Source organism: Natator depressus, chromosome 21, assembly GCF_965152275.1.
Source record: "Natator depressus isolate rNatDep1 chromosome 21, rNatDep2.hap1, whole genome shotgun sequence".
NCBI classification, from domain to species: Eukaryota; Metazoa; Chordata; order Testudines; family Cheloniidae; genus Natator; species Natator depressus.
Window position 1 is genome coordinate 12,683,857 of NC_134254.1, and position 27,457 is coordinate 12,711,313.

Sequence of the window (27,457 nt, forward strand, 5' to 3'; positions counted from 1 at the left end):
AAACAGGGCAATTTTCTTCAGCTACGGCTTGCGGGAAGCCAGAGTTCTCGATACGCAATGGTTGGCACTCAATTTTCTTGGAGACATGTTATTCTCCTGAATGAAAAATTCCATATCAAACGGTTGCATTTATATACGTTATGCCTTCTCCTCTTGAGCCTTTCCTCATCCATAAAAGCTGTTTATGATCTACAGCGTACTTGTTTGTCTCCTAGAGACCAGACAACACTGATTTATTGACAACATTTCCAGCAGGGGGAAGAGTCTTCATGTTCTACACCTATATAACGAGTGTAACATGACGTAGTTAGAGCGGGAACATGCAAACCACCAAAAACTAGGTCCCCTGGCTCGGAATTTATTATCTGTTTAGAGTTGAGAATTTCCTTGGCTTCCTATCCTACACTGTCAGACTAACAATAGGTACCTATTGGTAGTAACAATAGGTTACTAACAATAACAACAGTACTAGATTTACTGGGGAATCCTGATCCACAGGGGAATCCTGAGGGATGGCGGGAGAGAATATGATTCTGCCTTTGCTGGGTCTATGATGGGGAAACTCTGAAGGAAGGATACTGTTTATTAATTATTAACATTATTACGAATGACGGTAGCACCCCGAGGTCTGGATGTTGTACAAGTGGATAGTAAGGAACAGCCCCTGCCTCAAGTTAAGATGAGACACAATAAGTGGCACTAGCTAGCAGATGAAGGATAAGAATAACTGTGATAGGAACAGATGGTTGCCTTGACTAGTTGCATGCACAAGTTCCAGGTGAGTGCCGCTGAGACAGTCACCCAGGTGAGTGTCTTCAGGTGCACATATTCTCTGAGGTGACCATCCTGAAGTGTGATGGACATGTGCCGAAGAATATTATACTGGCTGCCAACTAGGTACCAAGGAAACACATGGGATGCACATGGTAGTTTGGGAGGAGGCCTTGCTTGGAATGGATGTAAAGTCCCAGGCTCGTCCAGTGAATGGCCTGAGTGTTTTGCTTAGACTCATTTGCCCCTCCCAGGGAACAACTGGCCGATCAGGCTGTGGGTTAGAATGCTGAAGCTGGGGTATGGTAGCATTTCCATTTCTCGAGGCAGAGAGAGTGGCGAAGGGAATCCTAGTTTGACGACCCCGAGGGACATGGGTACCGTTTGCAATACGCCACACGTTTCATTTGGTGCTCCTGTTGAGAACTCAGCGTTGGCACTTTTTGTAATTTTGTTTGTAATTATCATCTCATGCTTGGCTCCTTTTATATATTTGTGTATTTTATACAGCTCCTTATTAAGTATAAATAAATTTGATCTTTTTATCTGTTTCTCCCCTACCTGCTGGAGGCTCTTCTGTTTAAAAATAACCGTAGTAATAAATCAACATGGGGAGTAGACTCTAGAACAATGGTGCTCTACATTGGTACCTTGATCCCCCAGGAATGCACTGCTATTTAGCCAGGATCCAACCTAGACTCCCCCTCCCATGTAGCAATACGAGAAGGGCAGCGAATCACATACAGACCCAGTATTCACTCAGGATGGGAGACAACACTAGGCTCAGGAAAATGAGGACACTTTGAGTAAGAGGAATTTTATGGCCTTTATTGAAAAAATCCACCACATTGTGTTGCACAACCCAGTAGTTTAGGGACCAGGGCAGAGGTGAAAGTAAGCCGGTACTGTCCAGTACGGCATACTGGCAAGAGCCGGTACACAGCTGACAGTACCGGCAGGGGGCAGCTTCCCCAGGCCGACAATTTTAAAGGGTCCTGAGCTCCCAGCAGCAGCCAGAGCCCCTGGCCCTTTAAATCGCTGCCAGAGCCTTGGGGTAGCGGTGGCGGTGGTGGCTGGGAGCCCCAGGGCTCCAGTGGCGATTTAAAGGGCACAGGGCTCCCAGCCGCCGCCGCTACCCTGGGGCTCTGGCGGTGACTTAAAGGTCCCGGGCTCTGGCTGCGGAAGCAGCGGCCGGGAGCCCCGGGCCCTTTAAATCACCACCAGAGCCCTGGGACTCCCTGCCACCACCGCTACCCCGGGGCTCCGGCAGCGGGGCTCTGGCGGTGATTTAAAGGGCCAGGGGCTCCAGCCGCTGCCAGGAGCTGAGGGCCCTTTTAAATTGCCGGCCTGGGGAAGCTTCCCCCTGGGGTAGCGGCAGTGACCGGGAGCTCTGGGGCTCCGGTGGCGATTTAGAGGGCCCAGGGCTCCCGGCTGCTGCTACCGCAGCCAGAGCCCCAGGCCCTTTAAACCACCGCGGGAGCCCCAGCGTAGCAGCGGCGGCAGGGAGCCCTCGGGCTCTGGTGGCAATTTAAAGGGCCCGGGGATTTAAAGGCCCCACCCCTTCTGCCAGAGGCCCCGCCCCCAGTTTGCTCAGGACCCTGGCCGATGTACCGGTAAGTCCCTTAAGTTACTTTCACCCCTGGACCAGGGGTAACTTAATGATCACTGGGTGTGCTCCCCAGCTTTGGGCAAGTTTCAGGCAGTAAATAAGTGGCGAATATTGTCTCGGTGAGCGTGTGTGCTCAGGTAGGCAAGTGGGCGGAGGTGACTATTAAAGCTGGTCAACATTTTCTGTGCAGAGTGTTTTCCCGCCAAAAACATCGTGTTTCATCAACACGGAAAACTTTCCAAGGGAGGGGGAAAAAAATTCATTCTGATGAAAGGTCTTGTTTTCTCCTGCAGGGAACTGAGAAACACACACTTTCCATTGGAATAAACATTTCTCAGTGAAATAAACCATTTTTATTTTGCTGTGACGTAAACGGGTATTTCCTTTTGTTTTCGTCCCGTTTAAAATCAAAAGAGCAGACAACAAAATAATCAAAATGCCGACACAAAACCAATATGCACCTTTCCTTTCTTTGGAACCTTTGGTTTGCTTCGGGTTACCTCAAAACCAAAACCAAACCGCGTTGTGTTTCCAGGGGTCGATTTGAAACCAAAATGTTCTATCTCCACATGGGTGGGGTGGGGTTGGGGGGGGATAAATTTTGCATTCAACATGTCTCGCAGGAAAAATTAGGGTTTTCAGACCAACTCCAGGGAATATGATCAGTAAGCGTGCCCCAGCAAAGAGCTGAGTGTGTTCCTCCTCCTGCCAGGGTGGGCGTCTCCCTGAGCACCCTTGTGGGCTCCCCCGGGCCTGGGCGGGATGATTTGATGCCTCCCCTGGCAGGGGCATGTCTTTAAGCTTCACCATCCCCAGGATTCAGCCCCTCTGTGGAGCGGGCATCTCCCTAGGCTTCCCCTTCCCCGCGCTGTGCCCGGCCTGGGGCGAGGCCACCTGCCCCTCTCTGCGCTCAGATCTTTACGCTTCTCTGCCCGGCGCTGGGCACCTTCCCCTGGGCTCCACCGCCCCGGGCTCCTTCTCCGGAGCAGCCCCGGGGCTTGCCCGCCACTGGGCTGCACGGCCACCTCCCCCCGGGCCGGGCACGCCCTGTCCCGGGCCGGCACCCGGCTCCCACCCCGGCGCGGCGCGGGGCGGTCCGTGGGCGGCCCCGGCGCGCAGCGACTGGCGCTGGGCGGCGCCCGGGCTGGGGGCGGATTTTTTGAGCCGAGCCCCGGCGCTCCTCGCTAGAGCGGCGGCGGCTGGCGGCGGCGGCGGGCGGGTCTCTCTCGCTCTCCGGCCGGGCCAGGCGGCGGCGCCCCCCCCGCTGCCCTATGGACGAGCACCGGAGCCTGCTGCGCTCGCCGGCCGCCTCCTCCTCCAGCAGCCACCACAACCCGGGCTACACCGAGCCGCCGCCCCCCCCCGAAGCCCCCCAGCCCGGCCCCGAGCAGGAGGAAGCCGAGGAAGAGGAGGGCGGCATGACCGTGGTGGTGGGTGGGGGGGACCCCCTCCTGGAGGAGCCCCAGCACCCCCACCCGCTGCTGGCGGGGGAACGCTACGACCACCCCCCGGCCCACGTCCCGCCGCCCCCCGGCCACCACCCGGCGGGGGGCGGGGAGCACGAGTGCTGCGAGCGGGTGGTGATCAACATCTCGGGCCTGCGCTTCGAGACCCAGCTCAAGACCCTGGCCCAGTTCCCCCAGACCCTGCTGGGCGACCCCCGCAAGCGGATGCGCTACTTCGACCCCCTGCGCAACGAGTACTTCTTCGACCGCAACCGGCCCAGCTTCGACGCCATCCTCTACTACTACCAGTCCGGGGGCCGCATCCGGCGCCCGGTCAACGTGCCCATCGACATCTTCTCGGAGGAGATCCGCTTCTATCAGCTGGGCGAGGAGGCCATGGAGAAGTTCCGGGAGGACGAGGGCTTCATCCGCGAGGAGCAGAGGCCCCTGCCTGATAAGGAGTTCCAGCGCCAGGTGTGGCTCCTCTTTGAATACCCGGAGAGCTCCGGGCCGGCCAGAGGCATTGCCATTGTCTCAGTCCTCGTCATCCTCATCTCTATCGTCATCTTCTGCCTGGAGACCCTGCCTGAGTTCAGGGACGACCGTGACTATGAGGGGACAGGGGGGACCTTCGGCACGAGCAGCGGCCCCTTGGCGATGGACGTCTTCACCAACTCCTCCTCCTCGGCTGTCTCGATGGTGTCATCCTTCACCGACCCCTTCTTCGTGGTGGAGACACTGTGCATCATCTGGTTCTCTTTTGAGTTGCTTGTCCGCTTCTTTGCCTGCCCCAGCAAGGCCACCTTCTCCAAGAACATCATGAACATCATCGATATTGTGGCCATCATCCCCTACTTCATCACCTTGGGCACGGAACTGGCTGAGAGGCAGGGGAATGGCCAGCAAGCCATGTCCCTGGCCATCCTTAGGGTCATTCGGCTTGTCCGGGTCTTTCGTATCTTCAAGCTCTCACGACACTCCAAAGGGCTGCAGATCCTGGGGCAGACCCTCAAGGCCAGCATGAGGGAACTAGGCCTCTTGATATTTTTCCTCTTCATTGGTGTCATCCTCTTCTCCAGCGCCGTATACTTCGCAGAGGCGGATGACCCCACCTCAGGCTTCAGCAGCATCCCGGATGCCTTCTGGTGGGCGGTGGTGACCATGACCACGGTGGGTTATGGGGACATGCACCCAATTACCATTGGGGGCAAAATTGTGGGGTCCCTCTGTGCCATTGCCGGGGTGTTGACCATTGCCCTTCCTGTGCCTGTGATAGTCTCCAACTTCAACTACTTCTACCACCGGGAGACCGAAGGCGAGGAGCAAGCCCAATATCTGCACGTAGGGAGCTGCCAGCACCTCTCCTCTACGGAGGAGTTGAGGAAGGGGCGTAGCAATTCCACCCTGAGCAAGTCGGAGTACATGGTGATAGAGGAGGGGGGAATCAACAACACTGCATTCAAACAGGCTGCCTTTAAGACGGGCAACTACACAGCTACAAACAATCCCAATTGTGTGAACATCAAAAAGATCTTCACTGATGTTTAAAAAAAACCACCCAAGCCTCCGAGGAAATGTTGAAATAATAATAATGCAAAGTGACCATGTAATCAGTATTATCTGGAACATGCATCATCATTGGTCTGTGTGCGCTCTTGTTTTACATCTATATTTTTTAGATCATTCCTTTTAAAGAACAAAGAAGAGGATTACAAAATAATTGGAAGATAAGAGGATGGCGGTGGCTGCGGAAAGGAAGATAATACGCTCCCCGTTGAAACAGGTGTTTATTCTGCAACACATTGCAGGGCTGCTTTGTGGGGGTTTTTTGTGGGCAGCTTGCCTCTTTTCTCGCTTTTGCAAAGAGTCGCTGTGTAGCCGATTTCCCTTTCCATCACATACACATGCACCTGTTGGACTGAAAACCGTGAGTCAGAAGGGAAGAAAATAACATTATATTGCAGAGCCTGTTTGCAGGCAAGGGGAGGGAATAACCATTTAATTTTGGAAAGCATCTCTGCTACCACATTGCTAAATGATGCTTAATATTGAATGTGTGGTGTAAGTCCTTTATGGGCACCTTTGATTTCTTTGCTTCCCCAGCCAGATCGTCTATGAAATTCTAATCTGTTCAGAAACCCAAGTATAATCAGTTTCGATTTAATCAGAAAAATGCCCCATTCTCTATTGCTAATTCCCTTCTCCCACAACTGTATGGAATTGTTTCATCCAACCCGAAATTCCTGGCTGCATGGTGTGTATGGGGAAATGTTCTTCCCACATGGAAAGGTTTAACAATTGACTAACCAAACAGCATCCTGAGTGTTTGAACATCCTATGATGCCAATGCAGATTGGGGATAGTTAGGCTCCCATTAAATCAGTAATGGGCTTTTTGAAGCGACTGCAGCCTCAAACAAAACCTATCAAGAGCCTAGAAACAAAGGGGGGGCGGGTATTTCTGTCCATTTCCAATGCATCTGAGATAAGCGTCTGCATCTATCACAAGAAGATTAAAGTGACAAAAACCTTTCAGCGGAAGTTACTAATTCGGACCTGAGTGATGCAGTTTCCATAGCAACCCTGGTTTCCTGGGAAACCCCAAAAGGTTGTCATGGTATCCCTTCACCGCATCCCCCTTCATCCTGTGCTGTTTCCACAGTAACCCTTCCAGATGGTTCCAACTTCTGTGATTCCACGGAAAAGCCGCTGCCCTGGTAAACCGCACACACACATACAGAGAGTTAATCCTGGAGAGATTTAGGAGTAGAAAGTAGTCATTATCCTAGATGCAAGCATGGTTCTTTAGATCTGAAACATTCCTGAAGTCCTGGTACCTACCGAATCAAGAAGCAAAATGATCATCCCTGGAATGCTGCTGCGCACATGTGCTGAATAAAACACCTGTTCATAGGCAATAAACGCAACAAACCTCCAAATTACCCTTGCTATCCAGTTAATATTTGGGCAGTAAAACTGAAAATTGATTCTCTATATGCAAATCCATACATCTGCTCAGAAGTTCTAGAAAGGCGATCTCATCCCTGACGGAATAAACCGTACTTAAACGTATGGTACGTGACCGAGATTTTTTTAAAAAACCCTCCCTCCAACACCAAACAGCAGTTCCATTTGCAACCGTATACGGAACCGAACAACCAGACAGGAAATTTCTTAACGCAAAAGGATATCAGTCTTTTGACCCTGGGGATGTGTGGATGGGGAGTAAGCAGAGATCTGTAAAGTGCAGGGGTGCAAAGTAACCAAAACCCTGTGGGAAAATATGCCTGCCTTGTCTCATCCAAGTCAGCCGCTGTGGAACATCAGACAGAAACAGGTGAGTTGTGCGCTGTGGAGAGAACAGATTATGCACCCTAAGACATTTGTGCTTTCAGATATAGACCTCATGTCTTTGTCCCAAACACAGCATAAAGCCCTCCCTTTATGCACATGCACATGAGCTAAAGTGGAATAATCTTTTCCATAAGAGTCCCCTGACTATTTTTTTCCCAGCTAAACTGTCTGGTCTTATTTCAGTTTGATTTTTCATATCGTTTGGTTTAAATAATATGTATTTAGTTTAAATAGCACGACGCATACTCATTGTGCGGCGAAGCAGCGATACTGTTTGTGGCTTTGTTCACCCATAGTATGCTGAAATTACGGTTTCCACAATGGTTTAGTTCACTTGGTCTTGGATCCCTTTTAAAAAGAAAATCCAGTGACAACCTATTCCGCCCTGTAAAGATGCAAGCTTGAAGTGTCAGCAGTAAGGGCCCGATTAAGATGTGCTTAAGTCCCACTGAAGTGAAGTGCTTTGCTGAATATGGATGGGTTTAAGCACATGCGTAAGTGTTTTGCTGAATTGGAGGAATTAGTCTAATTTACAGCAAAATAATGTAGAAAGGAATGGGACAGGGCAGGTTATTATAGGCAAATAATTATCTGATTTTAATTATAAGCTCAGAGTTTTCATAAATTTATAATATGGTTTTATTCTTTACAACATTCTTGGAGCCAGGATTTCACTCATGATTTACATGTGGTCTTCTGTTCTGATCTTATTTAAATTTACCCCTTTGCCTTCATCCTCTTTTTAGCCCCCGCCCCCTTTTCAATTAATAAAACCTTTGAGAAAATTCATGAGGCCAGATCAGATAGTGTAAATTGACATAACTTCACTAGAGCGACATCAGTTTACAGCAGCTCAGAATCTGGTCAGTTAATGATTATGCAATGGTCAGACATTATGTGAGGGGAGCTATAGTTGTAGCTAGGTAGATGTGAGTGCCCCTTTCTTTCCAGTTTTGTTGTAGGGGTGGAAGGATGATATATAGAAATGTGATCCTCCATATTTTTCTTTCCGTACTTTCATGAACACTTTTGTCATTCATCCAAGCACAAGTTGTTTGTCCATCGGTTGTCTATGTAACTCCTTAACATGCTTATTACATTTGTGTACCTGTACTTAAGTGTGATTTCAAAGATAACAAATCCTCACTTTGATAAAACTATATGCAAATTTTCTCACAGAGGGAGAACATTCAGTGTTCCTCATTTTCTGCTGAGGATATAAGACTTTTTTGTACGTGTTTTTGAAATTTTAAATCAGAATTAAAGATTTTATTCGCCTAGTGGGAAAGCAGTGGAAACACTGTCCACTTGACTTCCACTCAGAGCACTATAGATTTACAGATGAATTCTGTGTTTGAATTAGCGTCAACATGTTTGGATATGTGGGTGAGACATCTTATAAGCATAAATATGGCACTTTGGAATCATTAAAAGAAAAGCATACTTGTGTGCATATAATGTGCAGCGAGGTTTAACTAATAATTTTGGATTTGCATGACCACTTCTTACCATATTTTGGGAGTGGAAGGTGACCAAATAATTGGAAAAAATGATGTTTTTGTCCGTAAAAGGTGATACCCATAAGAGAGCCTGAAAAAGATCCAGTGAATAGGCTCCAGTAAAAGAGCCCATTCCCCAAATATAGCATATGGTACAGCTGACAAAGCACATCTAATAGCCACCAAAAATCTCTGCTGCTTTCTTCTTTACAAATGTAAACCATGTAGACAAAACATTGAAAGCAGAGAGGTGGGAGGAGAATGGGGAAATGTGGAAATTCCATTGCTGGCTACCTGCTCTTGTCTCCACTTCATAGCCACGAGTTTAGCTTGGTCAGAATCAGGTACCGTATCTCTGCACAGCTGTGCAGTCTGAAGGTTACACTTTCATTAGCTTGTCCACACGGAGAATCTCGAGACCTTTCCTGTAGAGATCGGGGAGACTGTTGCTCCCTGTTCTCTTTGCAGCCTGCTAGCTCTCTGTAATGCATTTTATCTCCCATCTTGCCATGTGCCTAGTGGATCTTTCAGGACTCTCACAGTCATTTTTGAGATAAAGATCGGCCCTTTGCAGCACGTTGGACTACAGTGTTTTTAAATGTGCTTAGAAGATTAGTATTATCTCTTCTCCTGCATGTAAATTGTCTGGCAGTTTACAGACAAACCTTCCCTAGCGGGGGTTGTCTAGTGTGATACACCATTATATTTAATGGAGGAAACATTAATGAAACATCCCGGCGGACACTTTATGTGTACAGCCGTCAAGCAGTTCAAAGCTGGGATTTCTGCAGCAGCTGTAATTTGGCTCATCGGTAGTACTTTTGATTGCTCTACATGGTGTTAACTTGAATGGCTATAAGATGCACGTGCATAATGGCATGGTTACCATCGCGGTGGGAACCGTAACTGAATTTTCTGGCTTCTGTGCTTTCTCGCTGCATCCCTGTCTTTCACACCTCTCATCTGGCAGCAGGGTGACATTCCCTCCCTGCGCTGAAGGACAGAGAGGACAGAATAGAAATAGACCGTTCCACGCCACAAGCAACAAAACCCCGTGCCTCCTTGCAATTTGTAACCCATTGTGGCGTGGGTGTCTGGACTTTCACAGACCTGGTCTCCCAAATACTTTATTATTTTTTTTTTCAGATTCAGAATTCGTGCAGGGCCAACACTTATCTATTTCCCCACGTTTATCCACCCCCCACTGTTCCTCAGACGTTCTTGTCAACTGCTGGAAATGGCCCACCTTAATTATCACTACAAAAGGTCCCCCCCCACCCCCTCCTGCTGGGAATAGCACCCCAACCCCCAGCCCTGAGCCCCCTCTCACAACCAGCCCCCCATACCCCCTCCTGCACCCCAGCCCTGAGCCCCCTCCTGGAGCCAGCATCCCATACCCCATCCTGCACCCCAAGCTCCAACCCTGACCCCCTTTCCAGAATGAGCACCTGAATCCCCTCCTGCACCCCAACACTCTGCCCGAGCCCCCTCCTGCATTCAAACTCCCTCCTGGAGCTTGCACCCCTCATCCCCTCCTGCACCCCAACCCCCTGCCCCAGGCTCAGCCCAGAGCCCCCTCCCACACTGCGAACTCCAATCTCCTGCCCCAGCCCAGTGAAAGTGAGTGAGGGTGGGGGAGAGCGAGTGAGCGGAGCGGGGCCTCGGGGAAGGGGCGGGGTAGATCCTGGGTTGCCCTTAGATCCCAAAAGGCATCCTGGGCGTAAAAAAGCTTGGAGGCCAGTGGATTAGATGATGACAGGCCTTGAAATCTCCAGTGAGATGATTATTTTTGCTTGAATCCCTTAAATAAAGTTAGCATGACTATTAATACCAAATTAATCTGAAAACAAGAGACACATAAGGTGGCGTATAGTCCCAGGGGCAGTGGCAGAGCTGTTTGGGAGGAACAGAGCCGGGTGACTTTTTGTTGTTGTTGCCAAAAATGAAATTCACTGAAAAAATGCACCAACACTGTTTGCAAATTCATCGAAAACAATTGGAAAAACAACTCAGACATGTCAATGATTTGTTCTGACATTCCCTTTCAAAACTAGATTTTCAAAACAAAACGTGGTTTTGAACCATGGTTGAACACATTTCGTTCCACCCAAACAAAGTGGGTGTGGTTTTTTGTTTTGCATAGGAAAAAAAAACCACACCTCTCCACTCCTCCCCCCGGAGTTGTCAGCCCAGCCACAAACAATCATTGGGGAAGCTGGTTGCGAGCGCTCTCCTGACCTGTTCCTTTATCTCCAGCAGGAGTTTTATGGGGAAGGTGTTGGTGGCATGCTTCCCCTTTCTGTTTCAAGGAAGACTAGCTCATTACTCAGGGTATACCTAATACTGCAAATGCATGCATCAAAGTGAAATCGGCTACACAGCATCCTTCCCTCCTCTGTCCTCCCTCTTAAATCAGTTGCGTCCTGTAACCAGTTAAAATCCTTTACAAATTATAGGGCCAGAGCCTCATCTAGCGAGTATCGGTGTAGCTCCATTGAGTTGAATGGAGCTTGATTTATACCTTCTGGGGATCTGGCTCTCAACCAAATTCTTCTGATGGCATGAGCATCCACAACCTAATAAAATTTGATTGACACCTCACTTGTCCGGATGAGATCGGAAGCTTGCAATGCATTCCTCCACACGCAGATGGACACCCACCTTCATGCCATATAGCTGAATATCGCTATGACTGTTGGTTTCTGTCTGCGGACATGGGCTCAAAAGCTTGGTTTTTGTTTAAACCCCTCCTCCCAAGATTTTAAGAATTTTAATTCATAGCATTGCCGTCAGGAAGTGGCATAAGGAGGAAGATCAATAGGAGATGAGGGGGGTGACTGGTTTATTTCATTTTGATATTGCAGGACGTCCCAATCCTGCCACCCAGCAGTGAGGTTTCTGCAGGAGATCAGTGACGGTGAAGGTAGAGGAGCAGGGGTCAGAGAACGGGGAGAGGGGACAGAGCAGCACTGACCCCACCCTGCCTGCCCTGGCATGTGTGTTCATGCATAAAGCCATATTCGTAGAATATCAGGGTTGGAAGGGACCTCAGGAGATCATCTAGTCCAACCCCCTGCTCAAAGCAGGACCAATCCCCAATTTTTGCCCCAGATCCCTAAATGGCACCCTCAAGGATTGAACTCACAATCCTGGATTTAGGAAGCCAATGCTCAAACCACTGAGCTATCTCTCTGCCCAGGAACACCTGGGCAGAAAATCTACCGGGGGAGGGTGCGTCACTGCAAACTACCCGCAACCGCCCCGCTGGCGACCTACACTGGCAGGGCACCAGTCACAAAAACACAAGATGCCCCCCACACCAGAAAAATGTGAGGGAGGGCAGTTTTGGTAGTTCGCCTGCCCTTCTTTGGGGTGATATTTCCCAGGGATGCAAGGGGCCAGGCTCCTGAGAATCAGGACACAGGCTGTGGCTCCCGGATCCAAGGGCTGGTTCTACACTGCCCCAAGCACCGGCGTAGTTTAGTTTAGAACAGCCTCAGGGCTGCTTTGATCTACACCAGCTGATTATGGCTCCCAATGAGCTGCCCATCAGCCAGGGACTGCAAGAGCGCTCTGGCCGTGCTACCTTCCCTCCCTGGCACCCCCCCCCCCCAGGCTGTAGGGGGGGGCAAAGGGGTCGTGTAGAAGCCACTGATGCCTTTCCTGCTGGAGGAGATCAGGTAGCTTTGTGGCCCAAAGGGGCTGAAGTGGGGAGAGAATGCACTCCATCCACATACATTGCATACGGCGGGCTACATTCCACTGCTCTCAATTATACCAGTGTAAGCCTGCAGTCACTCCATTCAGGTCAACAGAGCGTCTGAGACCAGAATTTGGCCCTGAATCCATGGAATCTAAGTAGCTGCTTTAGCCTTTCCTTTTTGCAACCGTTCCAGTGTTTCGGGATGGGTCACAGTAGACATATCCAGATGTCACATTTTGTATGATGCTTACTGAATAGGGAGAACGGTTAATAGGCTGACAACATCTACGTTAACAGCCTGCTCATCCATGTAACAGGGACACACGTTGGCTGGTTTCATTTTGAATGCATTGGGACTTTAATACAAACTCCTGTGGTTTGTCACTTGGTTAAAGGAAATGATGTTTTTGCCCATTAAGAAAACATTCCCTCTTGCAACCGAGGGATATGTACCTGTGCTTGTCCTTTTTTATTGAAGCCATTTTAACACTGCTGCTGGCAGTACAGGGCAAAATACAACCAACAGTGCTTTGCTGAAAAATACTGCTCATTAATTCCACTGTGACTATTTGATTAGACCTTCTATGAGCAAAATGCTGTTTTAAGCTCCACAAGTTTCACGAATCCACCTGTGTGTCATATCAACGCACAGGCCTTCGATTTTCATTCTGAGTAAACACATTGACAAATACTCCTGCATGAAAATCCCCCCAGGGCTCCATCATTCCCCCTGCCCCGGCCCTTTTTTTTTTTTAAAAATGAATCAAGACATGTTCAAGTAAATTAAAACTGGTCTTGTGTCAGACTGAGATGAAGCAAGCTTTGGCTTTTAGCTTGTCAGTCTGTTTCGGTATGGCTGAGTTTCTCACCCACAACTGCTTTCATCCCAGGTCACAGTCTGAGTAATCCTGGTGAGCTGACCGCATTCGTAAACTAAAATCCAAACAAACTGAAATGCACAAAGCTTGATATAGATGGCTGATTTTTTAAAATAGATCATTTTTCGGAAGGCACTGCTATTCAGACATTCAGTGGTTTCTCTATGAGTCTGCATAGGTAGGTAGGTAGGTGTGTGTGTTTATATAGACAGACATTTAGTACACCTGTTTTTTAGCCAGTTTGCCCATAAATTAATATTTGGTATTAAGGATTTTATACAGATTTAGGATTTATTTTTAAAATACAAAACAAGTGCATCTGCTTGATTTGGGCAAAACAGACACAAGTGTTCAGAGTTGTCAGACCAGATCAGAGCAATAGCTCATCTCATGTTATCTCTGACAGTGGCCAGTACCAAAGGCTTCAGAGGAAGTGCAAGAAACCCCATAGTGGAGAGTTATCGAATCGCTCTCTGGGCCCGATAGAGGTTGAATGAAACCTCTGCTGATTTCCCCAAAAGCCATTTTTCAAATGACTGAAACACAAGCTAAAACATTGTGCTTCAGACTGAGCCCTTTAAGCCGATCGTTATGAATATATAATTGATCAATCATGAGTGAGCCAGCTCACCATTCTAATCTCTTAACAGATTGAACCCCGGAAGTTTTGACACTGTCATTTAGGAAGAAGGGAACAAAGTCAATCAGTGCCGATGGATGCACGTGAAAGCCCTGTTCTGCAGCTGACTGTGTATGAGAGCGGGGTTCTATTGAGCATCCGCAGACAGTCAGGTTCAGAGTCGGGACCCAGAAGATTGTAACAAAGAGCCCGCAAAGGATTCATGCAGATTTAGCGACTGGACCGCCCAGGGGCTATACCATTCAGCAGAACTAGAGAATGGAAATTAAACAAGGCAATGTATTTGCTGCTATTCTTCGGCTATTCAGATGAACAAACAGGAGTAAAACACGGCCCAGGGTGATTGCCATAGTATGGTCAGTGGATAGAGCACTGGGTTGGGACTCAGGACATTTAGATTCTATTTTCCCTGACACTGACCTGCTTGCTGACTTTGGGCAAGTCACATCCCTCCTCTGTGCCTCAGTTTCCCTACATGCAAGAGGAGGATAATGATACTGACCTTCTTTGTAAGGTGCTTTGAGAGCTACAGATGAAAAGCAAAATATAAGAATTATAGAGTTTAAGGCCAGAGGGGACCACCAGATCATCTGGTCTGACCTCCTGCAGATCACAGGCCACCCCCTGCCCCAGCACCTGCACACTAAACCCAATAACCGAAGTCAGACCAAGTATTACAGCCCAGAGGAGACTAAACTATTTATGTGCCACAGGCAGAGAACAGGAGGGACTGAGGTGCACCAGTGCTTGAGGCCCTGCAGTGGGCAGGGAACTGATTAAGTGGGAAATACCCAGATAATTTTGGCAAGTGATCCGCACCCATATGCTGTAAAGGAAGATGAAAAAAAACCCCAGGGTCACTGCCAATATGATCTGGGGGAAAATTCCTTCCCCGCCCCACACATGGCCATCAGTTAGACCCTGAGCATAGTGTTATTATTATTAATTTTAAACCCACAGGTGGGTGAACCCATGGAGGCTGGAGCTTTTATGAAATTTGTCTATTCTTTGAGGGTATTTGCAAAGCTGATTTAAGGTTCATGAACTGTTTTTCCTCCCTTGTAATTTAAACTTATGTTTAGTTTGCCAGAAGCTGGGAATGAGCGACAGGGGATGGCTCGCGTGATGATTCCCTGTTCTGTTCGCTCCCCCTGGGGCACTGGCCACTGTCGGAAGACAGGATACTGGGATAGATGGACCTTTGGTCTGACCCAGGAGGGCCGTTCTTATGTTAGTTTTCCTCACAAGGGAAATTCATTCAAAAATAATTTTCCTAGCTGAAAGGTACAAAGACCTGCCCCCGAACTCCCTGCACACCGAGCTAAGCCAGGCTGCGCTGAGTGCTTTGACTTGTTGACGGCACTGGGGTTAAATTGGGCCAAATTATTCGTGCAGTTCCAACTCTGCAGTTCCATTCAACTTGACAGGGATGTAACAGGGCAGATGGGAGCTCACTTGACCAGATCCTTCCCGCTGTTCTTTGGAGTAGCTCCCTTGACATCCAGCGGAGTCATGCCAGTTTACACCTGCTGAGGATCTAGCCCACTGTATCTGTTTTCATTAGAATTTTTCCTCTCGTTTTCCCTGCTCATTTCCTCCACTGTGTCTCTTTGTGTTTGCTTTTCCTCCTCCAGCTTTTGCTCCATTTCTCTCTCATTTCTGAAGTGTTTATATCTATTTTTCATCCTAATTTCCCCCTGCTTCTTTTATCACTCTCTCTCCAAAGCGGAGCTCAAACCTAGCATTTGAGCTCAAGTTAAGTTTGCAGACCCACGGTTCTGGAGCGGGTTTGCAAGGAGACAAAACAACCTTGTCCATCCCTAACTTGAAACTAGCGGACACATCTCTGGGGCTGTCAAGCTGGCAACTCTCGACAATGCTCAATTCACTTTGAAATATAATCTGTACTGAAAGGTGTGAAAGGATGCTAGCTTGGAGTTGTGTGCATAGCACAACGCGCTATGGAAGGAAATGCTTTTTAACACCTCCTCGTACGTGTCGTGTATGCCAACGCATAGTCCTTGAACTGTAGGTTTTTTGAATAAGGCCTTGAATCACAGATTGCTAAACATTCTGCTTTAAAAAAAAAAATCCCCTCTGGCTTTCATAATCATCTCCTCCCTCACCCTTTTCATTTTTAATTGAATGAGTCTAAATGAAGTCAATGGGATGAATTTGGCTTCTGTCCTGTACATGAAAGCAAATCTCATTTCAGATTGACCTAAATCAGGCACTGGATTTTATCTTATCTCTCTGCTTTCAAGATGAATAAACTTTCCAGCCAGTATTGTCCTCATCCGTAGTTCTAAATCTGAGTAATCCTGAGAAAGGCAGCATCATTTGAAGGCACCAAAATAGACAGATCCTTCCTCGCCCTGGCCTTACTCCTGCCTATCTGCAGTTTGGATCATTGCTCATTCGCTCAGCTGGGTTCCCTGATCCCTGCAGGAGAAGGGAAATGGGGCAGGGAGGGCAAAGTGGCACCTCCTCCCCGTCCCCCTCTCTGTTGCTCCTGGATGCACTGCCTTGGTGTTGGTTGTTGGGGCCACCAGCAGGGGTTGGGTCCTGCCCCCCTCTGGTGTCACCAGGGGCATAAGGCTGGAGGAGCAAGGAACCAGTCCCAGGGGCAGAGGGGCTCAGGCTTTGGGCTTCAGCTGTGGCAGGGCAGCAGGCTGTCGCTGCGGAGCTTCGGGCTCCAGCCCTGGGCGCTGGCTGTGTGGCAGCAGGCCCCAGGGGCCGGCCACATAGCTTCGGGCTCCATCCTTGGGCCCTGTCCTCCGGCTGCAGGACTTTGGGCTTCAAGCTCCAGCCCTCATTGCCTCCCCCAGTCCCTCACCTCCACCTCCCCTGGCCCTCCTCCAGGGCTTAATGTGTCCCCAGGCTTGCCAGGGCTGTGGAAAGCGAAACTTGTATGTTTGTCAATATCACTTTTCACAACAGACTTACTAGCTAGCAGTAAATAACTACCGTGATTTGGACGTGCCTGTGTGCCTCTTTATTTGTTTTTCTTAAAGCTAAATAAGTATTTAAGGAAAGAGCAGGAGAGCGACCACCATCAAGAATCGGTGGCTGCACTCCGAGGCCACCAAAATTTTCGTCCTGAGAACCCGTGATGGCAGTTTCTGAAAACCCCAGACTTCGCTGAGCCTGGTCAGTCATGGCTCCGAGCAGAACCTGCACTTGGTTTTAGGCTGTGAGCCCCTCCTGGCACTGGACGCGGATAGTGACCATGCCCCGGCAAGCAGCTTTTGGTACCTAAGGCCATGGGGTTCTCTTTCTGCAGACCCCAGGAGGGATGGGTGGAATCATTTTTGGATGGTGGGGAGAGTGCTCCTTTACCCCACTATGCTCCCCTCATGGGGGTGGGTTCGTTTTTACAGCTCTCCCAGCGCTGGTGCTGCGACTACACAGGCAGGTTAACGTTGGTAGTGAAGACATACCCTTAGATTATTTTGCGAAGACTTGCGGAATAGAGCTTGTGTGGACACTCGTACAAAGGCACTACGAGTGCCTTTGTACAGGTGAGCTTAATCCACTTACAAACTGGATGAATCTAAAGTGCACAAAGGTCCTCGTGTGGAATAAATGTGTCCACGCAGAAACTATTCTGCAACAGCTATTTCCCCATGTAGACAAGCCCAAGTCCTACTGCCTTTCACTACTATTTAGGCTCCTAAATCACATAGATGCTTGTGAAAATGCTTCTGTAGCGTGTAAATTGCTTTGGTAGTGGACCCCATGTCCTCTTCCAATCCACTGCAGTCACGCAAACCCAGATTTTCAAATGCTGAGCACACACCATCAGGGTCAGATTTTCAAAAGAGCTCAGCTCCCACGCAGACGTCCAAGTAACCATACGATTTTCAAAGGAGATCAGCACCCAGTGTGCGACTCTCTTAAAAACGTGGGCCCCATTACATTAATAATGTCCACATTTGGATCTCATGCTGACTAGGATATACAATGGCTACAGGACTGCAACCTCAGTGGATAAAGTAGGAGGTGCTAATCCATAGGCCCCTTTAGCCCGCAATTCTGCAAACTGACTGCTGGAAGTACACCCTGCACCGAACGCAGAGTCTGACTGACTTCACTGGTTCTCTGCCCACCTGCCCTGTGAGGGCTATAACCAATGAACTATGGGATATATAGATGTAGGGCTCCCGCAAGCTCCTGCAGCTGTTCCACTGTAGATAGATAAAGAGTGATTGAGCCGGAGAGAGCAGGAAAGATGCTGTAAGACAGTGGTTAGGCCCCCTTGGTCCCCAGGAGCAGGAGACTGTAGGGCAAGTCCCCCTGCTCCAAGCAGGCAGGTAGGATGGTAGCGCGACACTGAGTCCGTGGAGAAGCCTGTGCTGTATGCCGAAAGAGCTGCCGGTGGTGGCAGCCTGGCCCCCAACTTGCCGTCTGCGCTTCGGCTGTCTCACCAAATTAAGTCCCTCCTGAAAACTGACCCTCTTTCTCCAGTCCCAATGGTCATACTACGACAGACATATTTTACTCTTTCCAACACAGGGCACAAATGTTCATGAGACACATTACTGCTTTTCCTCTAAATAAATTATACATTTTAAATTTGCTTCTAATTTATATTCCAAAGAAACTACTTCATGAAGATAAAGCAATGATTCAAAGGCTTTAGGGTGGGGGGAGCTGAATTACATTTGGCAAATATGCAGTCAGTGTATCAAAGGCAATTTTGCCTTTTTCCAAACCTTTTAGTTTAGGGATTGTTCACAAGAATTCTAATGGGTTTTCACCACTCCTAGGACTCTACAATGGCTACACAGAGAAGTAAAATGCATTTTCCTGTACTACTCAAGCATCCTGTTACCACTACGTTTGCTTATTGCAATCCTAAGTACCCCCAAATGGCCATTATCTAATATACTTATGACCACTATATGGCTGTCAGTTTCAAACATACTTAAATTCATTTGCAGCTGACATTTCCAGATTCATCTGTGGGAGAAACCTTGCATTTGTCATTAAAAGGATACTAGGCTTGAGTCGCCTCTCAGACCCGTTTCTCACCAGTCGAACTTCAGTGACTTCAACTGAATCGCTCTCGATTTAAACTGGAGTAGCTGAGGGTTAGGCCCCGGGACTATCTGTGCATGGACCATTCCTCTCACTGGGAAGGGAGGCTCAAGCAGCTCTGTGGCGCCTGTTACAGTTCTGGGGTAACTGCACCTTTGACCCCCTCTGTGGTCAGCTCTAGGGATGTCCATTCAGGTCTGAGGCATCTAGCCTTCCTTTTTCTATGGGCAGGGACCCACATCCCTTCTCCTATTCCCCAGGGGGTCAGGCCTGCGTCGCAGGGAGTCAGTCCTGCCCCAAGAGAGGCAAAGGCTAGATGCCTTAGACCTGAATGGGCATTCCTAGAACAGACCCCAGTGGTGGGAAGGTGCAGCTCCCCTGAAATTGTGACCTATGGGGGGATTTTGCATTAATCACCCACCAGTGACTCCAGATTCTGCAGGAAAGGCGCCTCCCTACAGTGAGCCAGGAGCACACAAATACCTATCATCTGTATTGATACAAAGGGATACGAATGGGCCTATCTCAAGATAATGATTTTTGAGGTGTTCATACTTTAAACAAACATAAAATACAATATGACCCCCCCGCCCCTGCCCAAAATAATAAAAGAGTAACTACATGCAGTATCTCTGTCACCGCAGCTTTCATGCTTTCCTCTGGCAGTGCTGAAGGGGAGGATGGAAACAGGCCAGGCTAGGGGGAGAGGTGGGATTCCTGCAGAGCATATAAGTCCGCAATTTAAGAACAAGTATGCAACACCCAGCAATTTGGAAGGGCAGATTCGTGTGTGTGTGTCTAATTCAAAGAATCTCAGCCCTTCCCCGTGCTCTCCATGTTAGGCCAATAATTCACTCTCCGGTAGAAGCCAACTGTGCTCAATTTCAGCTCCGAAGAAAGGTTTGTTCTGAAGTTCTAAAGAGCCTGATTAAAAAGGCCGCTGAACAAGACACAGAAATAGGTATAATGAGTCTCCACAAACATCTGTGCTCTGTAGAGCTAGGGCCAAAGCCTGAGCCCTGCATGAAGCTAGAGTAAGTACATTTTGCTGAGTGGGCAGTGGGTACCACATGGCAACATCAAAGCCAGAGCCCTTTCTGGAAGCAAGGGACTAAAGGGAGGGCATTTGCCTCCTCCCCCCCCCCATTCTGCCCCCTCTCCTGCAAGCTCTGGCTGGGGGCGGGACCACAGTGCATGGCTCTTCTGGCTTGCACCATAAGCTGCACCAATGATGCCGCCAAAAGTCAGAGCCGGCCCCTGGGTTGTCTTGGTTATACTGGGGCTCAAAGCAATCTAGACGTGGGAAGGCACAAAGCTGTCTCAGACAGCTGTGCCCCTTCTTCCCCCTGGGTTCTTCTGGAGACAACACAGAATCTGACCTGGGAAGCTTTAACCTTGTGATTTCTCCTTTCCCCCCCCACCCCACCCCACAGACAGACCCTACCCAATACTAGCATCCCTGCACCTCCGTAATTCAGTGCTTGGATAGCAAGGGCACCTTAATACCATTAGATTAGGTGATTGGCACTTTTAAAATACCAGAGATCTGTTTTAGATTTGGTTTGAACAAGTCCCCTTCCTCTGCGCTGGACACTGCTACCTCATTTAATATCCACAATAAAATGTTCTTCCCACTCAGCAGATACACAGCTAGATGCACCTGCAGAAATAAGAAGATAAACACTCCCCTTCTTGAGGCGGGTAACAGCCTCAAACGCCCTCCTCCACGGTTTTTGCGTGTGCCGTGACATTTAACAAAGCTGGGTTCTGGCAGTGGGGAGCGAACTCCCAAACTTAAAACGCCTCCGGGAGAATGAGGCGGCTCCGGCTCAAGACCCTGAGCTGATCTTAGCAGCAGCATAGCTAAGAGAAAGAGGGTTTGATGTGATAGATGGGTCCCAACCCATTTGTCATAGGTAGGGTTGCCAACTTTCTAATTGCACAAAAACGAACACCCGGCCTCGCCCCTTCTCCAAAGCCCCGCCCCTGCTTGCTTCATCCCCCCTCCCTCTGTCGCTCACTCTCCCCCACCCTCACTCACTTTCACCAGGCTGGGGCAGGGGGTTGGGCTGTGGGAGGGGAGTGAGGGCTCCAGCTGGGGTGCAGGCTCTGGGGTGGGGCTGGGGATGAAGGGTTTGGGGTGCAGGAGGGGGCTCCGGGCTGGGGCTGAGTGGTTCAGAGTGCGGGAGGGGGTTCAGGCTCTGGCTGGGGGTGTGGACTCTGGGCACTCTGGGATCCCGGCTAATGGGAGCTGCGGAGCCGGCCCTTGGGGCGGGAACAGCACGCGGAGCCCCCCTGGCCGCACATGCATCTAGGGGGCCACTAGAGAGCCTGCCTTAGCCCCGGCCCCAAACTGCGCCGCCATCCAGGCTTTTAACGGCCCGGTCAACGGTGCTGACCGGAGCCGCCAGGGTCCCTTTTCGACCGGGCGTTCCAGTCAGAAACCGGATGCCTGGCAACCCTAATGACCGGGTAAAAACAACATCTTGAATTCCACCTGGAATTCAGTGCAGCTCCCGAAACATTGGTGTAACAGGCTCCCGGCATGAAATTCCGGGCAATAAACTGGCTCACTGCATTTGGTGCCAGCTTCAGTTTCCAAGTGCTCCACATAAAGCGTATTTCAGCACTCTACGCTGGTGGTGACAAAAGAGCGGACAACGGGAGCAAGGTCTGCATCGGAACGATGCACTGACGAGGCCTGTCAGATATAACAAAGATAAAGACCTGGGTGTCATCAGCATATGGAACATATCCCAGCTCGTGTTCACCCGCTAACCCTCCCACCTATTGCATATACACGTTGAATGGAAGAGGTGAAAAAACAGAACCCCCCCCTTTACTACATTGGCAAATCTACCCATAATTTTATCATTTCAAAGGTGTCAAATACTTGGGGTCAAATTCTGTTCCAAGTCCAGTGGTGCAAATCAGGACTGTCTGCTCTGGTGTTACTCTGCATTTCCACTGGGTACAAACCTGGCCTTGCCTCTCTGTAATCATTCACATACATTTGCCATCATCAGTTCACACTAATTTTTTGCCAGATTTACAAGACCAACCAGTTGCTAAACATCATCGGAATCATATCAGGCCTTAACAAAGCCAGCTTGATTGAGATAAACATGATGAGGGAAAGCCATGTCATGCTAATTATCCCGGGTAGGATTTGAGACTCAACGTTAATGAGAGATCATAATTGAGCATATTTTTGGATCTTTACCTGTCTTTAGGATATCAAACTTTGTTATTTAGACTGTGCTGCATTCAGACGGTTAAACTGCTTTAATTAGCTATTTTGCACTTTTCATTTTTAGGGCATGAAGATTTCAAAGATTCTTAAAGGGGATCTGTGCGCAAGATGTGTTCCACTTTGCCTTAAAAGAAAAAAAAAAAATCCAAACACTGTCTTTCTTTCAAAGCTGTTATTTACTCTGCCCAACAGAAAACAGAAGTCGTCTCAACGTAAGAGCTACAAAACTATAGCTGGCCAGTAAAATATTTATTAAAAGAATCAGACACATCAAGAATGCAGTGACTAGTTATAGTCTGAACATCATGGACTGAATGGATGGATGGATGGCCTACCCTCTTATGTATGCAGTACTTTAACTTCTAGTGGCATAAAGAGTTCTACATGTTATCTGTGTTTTTTTAAAAAGTGCATTATGTAGACGGGAACATCTTTTCAGCCAGAAGATTATCTTCAAACCAGGTGCAATATAATAATGAGACTGAACAAAGCCAGGAAAAGGCAGAAGGGGGCGGAAAGTCACGTGGACCTTATTTCAACTTTAAAAACCACAACAAAAACCCCATACGCTCATGAAAGATTAAACAATCAGAACGGAAACGTTAAATAGAGCAGCTAATAAACAATCCAAATGTTTTGTTTAACAATTCAGCTGCTCTTGCTGTTTTATTTCAAATGACTTTATCACAGGCTGTGTCCAGCCATGAGAAATGAATGAGTAATGTTCTATTTTTCTGTGGAATGTTAGTTATAACTAGGTATGTTCTGTACCAAAGGATTTCCAGTTTACTCTAGCCCTGATTACACTAGGAGAAAAGGGTAACATCATCCACTGATGCCGAAGAGGAAGGTGTTGAAGCGTCAGCTAACAAGCTGTGCCTGGCTTTAAAAAGCAATTCAGTTTAAAAGAAAAACTAAAAAGAGTCCAGGTCGATCGCTGTGGGAGCGAGGGGTGACTAATAGTGACCCTAGCATCACCATAATTCACTCCTCATTTCACAGACATCCATTCTCCCTCTTCTACAGTATGTTGAACGTTATCAGGAGGGCATATTGTGGTATTGGTTTATAATACTAGAATAAAAAAAGGAGTCCGTAACGTTATTCATGTAACAACTGCTGGTTTATTTTACATCAGTTTGTTATTTTCCCACCGACATCCAGTGCACCGGGGTTAAAGAGAGAAGCAGCAAATCATTCCTTTAGCGTGCTGATAAAGTGGAACCTCTCGCGTTCGGAGTGATGTCTGAGAGACACGCTGCCGGGGACAATGTTGTCAGCAAGTAGGTGAGCAATTGCAAAGGGAAGGAGAGTGCCTCACAAAGAATCCTGTGTTCATTTACTGACCGTTACGATACTTGGTTGTTTTTGCTAGTAACACTAGTGTATTAAATAAAGCCCAGATCTTAGCTTATGGCCGAGGAGCCTACAGCATCAGTCGGGGAAATGGGTGTGAAAAGATAGCATAAAGCTCACCTTTACATTCCCACCCCGACTGTATACTAGTCGGGTCCCGTGGTATAAATTATGCTGGCTGGAAAGGACTTCGGGAACATCTACACAGCAAACAAACTTCGGTGGCTGGCCTGGATCAGCTGACTCAGGCTCACAGGGCTCTGGCTGTAAAACTGCTATGTAAACGTTTGGGCTAAATAGCAGCTAGGGATTGAGGAATGCAGGGAAGTCCTGAGAACACCTCCTACTCCACCGGCAGCAGGAAGCTGGATGGCCCAGGGGCTGTTGACTGACTGTGCCACCCCACTATCCCCGGCCCTGGTTACCCCAGCACCAGCTCTTGTGTCAGCAGCTGCACGCCACAGCGGAGATGCTTGTCCAAACCCTGCTCTGGCACATGGGACTTCAGCACAGCATCCTCTGCGCTGAACTCGTTGCTCTGAAGCGTGGGAAGATGCCACGGTGGGCTAGGAACCTTAAGGTGTGCAGATCAGCGAGGTGCAATTGTAATCACTGCTTATTGGGAGAACTAGCCATAGGCTTTCCCCTTCCTCCCCCTAATATATGTAGCGCCCAGCTGCATTCTAAGCAAGGGATTCTTCTCCCCGTCCAGAAGCATAGCCACGTGGGAGATCAGGTGGGTGTGAGGAGCACTAGCATATCTGCTGTGCCTGTGTTTTCCCCGAGGACAGTACAGGGAAATAGCAGCTCTCTGTATTTTGATGATAGGACTCCAGCAGAGCCAAACTGCAAAGAGGCAGACAAGCCCCAACGTGTTGCTCTAAAAGGTTCTCCCCGCCCACAGTTTGTTTTCAGACATTCATCCCCCTGCATCGCTCCATCTCATGCCCTGCCTACATCCACTCAAAGCTGTGCCAAACACGGACGGTACTTCATGGGAGGAGTAGGGTTATGACTGCAAGGGGTTTCGAGTCTTGTATAAAAGGAAATATCGTAGACAGGGCCCGATCCAAAGCCTGTTGAAGCTGATGGGTTTCGGATGAGGCTCTGCACTGTATTACTTAACCCCCCCCCCCCCCCAAAAAAAACCACCCCATTGTTTATTTTTAACCACATCACAGCAGCTGTTTTCGCAGAGGCTGCTTGTCAACCCAGATTGGACTGGCTGAGACGGAGTTGGTTCTGTCTGCCCTGGGGGATGCAGAAGCAAGAGCAGAACCACCAACATCTGAAGAAACAGCATGAACAAAGGCAGTGAAACCACGAGGAGTGGTGACCCAAAAGAGAATAACAGCCCCAACAGAGAGTCAGCATCCCAAGAGCATTTTCGACGTATAGGCAATTCAGATGTTACAGGAAAACAGAGTAAAGACCATTGTCTATTGTACAGTTGGCTAGAACAAACATCTCATCTTTCCCAGCTTTGTAACTAACGGTAAAGTGTGCTTGGAGCGGAAGCTTACAGTGTGTGTGTGTATGTTCACTTGCATTTCAAACCAGGATACCAGGCAATCAGGCCATGTGGAACATCCCTGGGCCACGTGCGAGAAATGCTTCTGAACGGGACTCGGAGTCAGGAAAAACATTTTAAAAAATAAATATCCTACCCACCCTGGCATAGAGGCTCTACAAAACAAAAATTTCTTTAGAGAGAATTTTTTAGGCTACGAAGTCAACCAATTGGCCTGTGTTTCATTTGCACTGGAGCTACGAAGAGGAATCAAACTGAAGTTAACTTCTTCAAAACCTTGGGTTTGGGCTGGATCGACAGGGGCCTGTTTGTAGTTCACAATTGCCAGCCTGGTCTGACTGTGAGGCCTGGCTGTTGTAAGATCTGCCTAATGCACAACTGGTGCTCAGTTTATAAAATTAGCTGTTGGTGGTAGGGAATAATTTCCTTGAAGGGACACCGCTAACCTTGTTTAGGCCTCAAAACTTATCTACCTGAAAATTGTCCATGCCTTTAAGAACAAAACAAAACAACCCCACACATACACAGACCTCACCCCCACAAAATCCTTTTCTTGAATTCTTCCCTTCCCTCCCCCAAACTAAAGAAATATTTCTGCTAGTGTCACCAGACCAGAGGCCACAGGCTGAATGCCCATATACCGTGACCATCATCATTCATTAAGGCAGATCTTCTGGTTCCTGAAGACAGTGGTAACTGGAGCTGGGAGTCTGCGTAGGGGGGAACCTGGCAGAGAGTTTGTTCAGTGCACATGGCCAGTCAGGGGTGTGAAGGAAGGAAAAGGCTAAGAGAACAAACAGAACCCTTGATCATTGGTGGCTGAGTGGGCTTCACCAAGTGAAATCCTCCTGTTTTGGAGATTAAAATAGAGCCTTGTCGTTGAGGGTCCAGGACTTTGGATTGAACTAGAGGTGGTAGCAATGGAAGGGAAGAGGTGGCTGAACAGGAAGGGACCGTTTGCTTGGCTATAAAGCCGGGACATAGTAAGATGGAAAGGGAAGGAGGAAGCGTTTGGAAAGCAATGGGCCCTGCAGTTTGTGGAGTTTCTGGCACCAGTTCAAAGTCAGAATGGCAGGATGTTCGAACCCCCATCGCCACTGTACCAGTGGCTCCACAAAACAGAAGGGAGTGGAGTCCCCAGGCCCTTGGGTTGTATAAGGAGAAGAGAATGAGCATGCTGGAGCATCCAGGCATCACGTTGCCACAATGAGGTACCATGCTAGTCCATGCGAGTCAGGCAAACGCACCAGGCCCAGCCCTCCTCTCACACGACCTTTCCCCCAGGGCTACTCTGCTGAGTTTAATGGAACCGCTCCCGATTCACACCCGCAGGAGAGCGGTCAGGCCGAATCCTGCATTTTCACCCAGATCTGCAAGAAAAGGGGCGTGTTGTATAAATGGAGGGGGCCAAACTGAACCCTTTGAGTTTATTAAAAACACTTTTTGGGTCAATTAAGAGCTCAGTCCTGAAGGAGTTAGAGCCCTTACCACCTTTTAAATGTGTGTGAAAAGAGCTAACTGAAGGAGAGTTTCAAAAGCAGCTGAGTGATTTAGGAGCACCAGTCCCATTGACTTGCAGCATAACATGTGCTCCCAAATCTCTTAGTGGCTTTTGGAAGAAAAAAAAAAAAAAAAAAACCTCAAACCTCCCCCTCTAGAGACTGAAGTCCTGCTTGTCCACAGACTAGCATATCCTAGAGGTGAAAGGTTCTGTTTTCCATTACCAATCCCCAGAGGCATCCAATCCCAGAAACTCTGCTTTACGGAATGAGGCCTTGCAAAACAACAGATAAGTACATTTCAAAAAATTAAAATAAAAGACATTGGGCCAGATCCTCAGCAAGTTTAACTTCACTGGAGCTGGGCTGATTTACACCAGGCTAGGATCTGGCCCTTAAACTAAGCCCATATCCCTTTAACTTCCTCTGTATATTTTTTCCTTCAGATCTGTAGATTCCCACTGGTCTTCTCTCAATGCCAGCTCCCTCCTATCAGAGCTATTTGTGCATCAGCTTCCTGACCTGTCAATGGGTCCTTTCACAGTTGAACACAAAGCCGAGTTATGTGGCCCAAGCCTGGTAGGTAACACTCCTCCCCCCCCCCCCCCGAGTGTCTCACTTGCAGCAAAGAATCACAGGATTCTCTGCTTCTTGTGGGTAGGATGTTTCAGACTGAAAAGACGTAGCTTCTTTGCCCAGTGGGCAGGATTCTCAGAAAGGTCTAAGTCATTTAGTGGCACACACGTCATTGGGGAAAAAACAAAAAAAAAAACCAACCAGTAATTGACAGAGTAAGGCTGGAGATTTTTCAAAAGGGCCTAAGTGAGTGAGGCACCCAAACCCCATTGAAATTCAATGAGAGCTAGAAACCTAACTCCCT

General features: G+C 48.5%; 1 protein-coding gene across 2 annotated transcripts; it reads left to right on the forward strand.

Moving 5' to 3' along the window:
- Positions 1 to 3,651: 3,651 nt before the first annotated feature.
- Positions 3,652 to 26,729, forward strand: LOC141975610 (potassium voltage-gated channel subfamily A member 3-like). 2 transcript variants are annotated; one of them, XM_074936128.1, is made up of 3 exons: positions 3,652 to 7,161; positions 22,256 to 23,478; positions 24,732 to 26,729. In XM_074936128.1, the coding sequence occupies exon 1, from the start codon at positions 3,652 to 3,654 to the stop codon at positions 5,371 to 5,373; it is 1,722 nt and encodes a 573-aa protein (XP_074792229.1). In that variant the 3' UTR covers positions 5,374 to 7,161; positions 22,256 to 23,478; positions 24,732 to 26,729. The 2 variants fall into 2 exon arrangements, with proteins under 2 accessions (XP_074792229.1, XP_074792230.1); XM_074936129.1 differs by having other exon boundaries at positions 24,744 to 26,729.
- Positions 26,730 to 27,457: the final 728 nt, after the last annotated feature.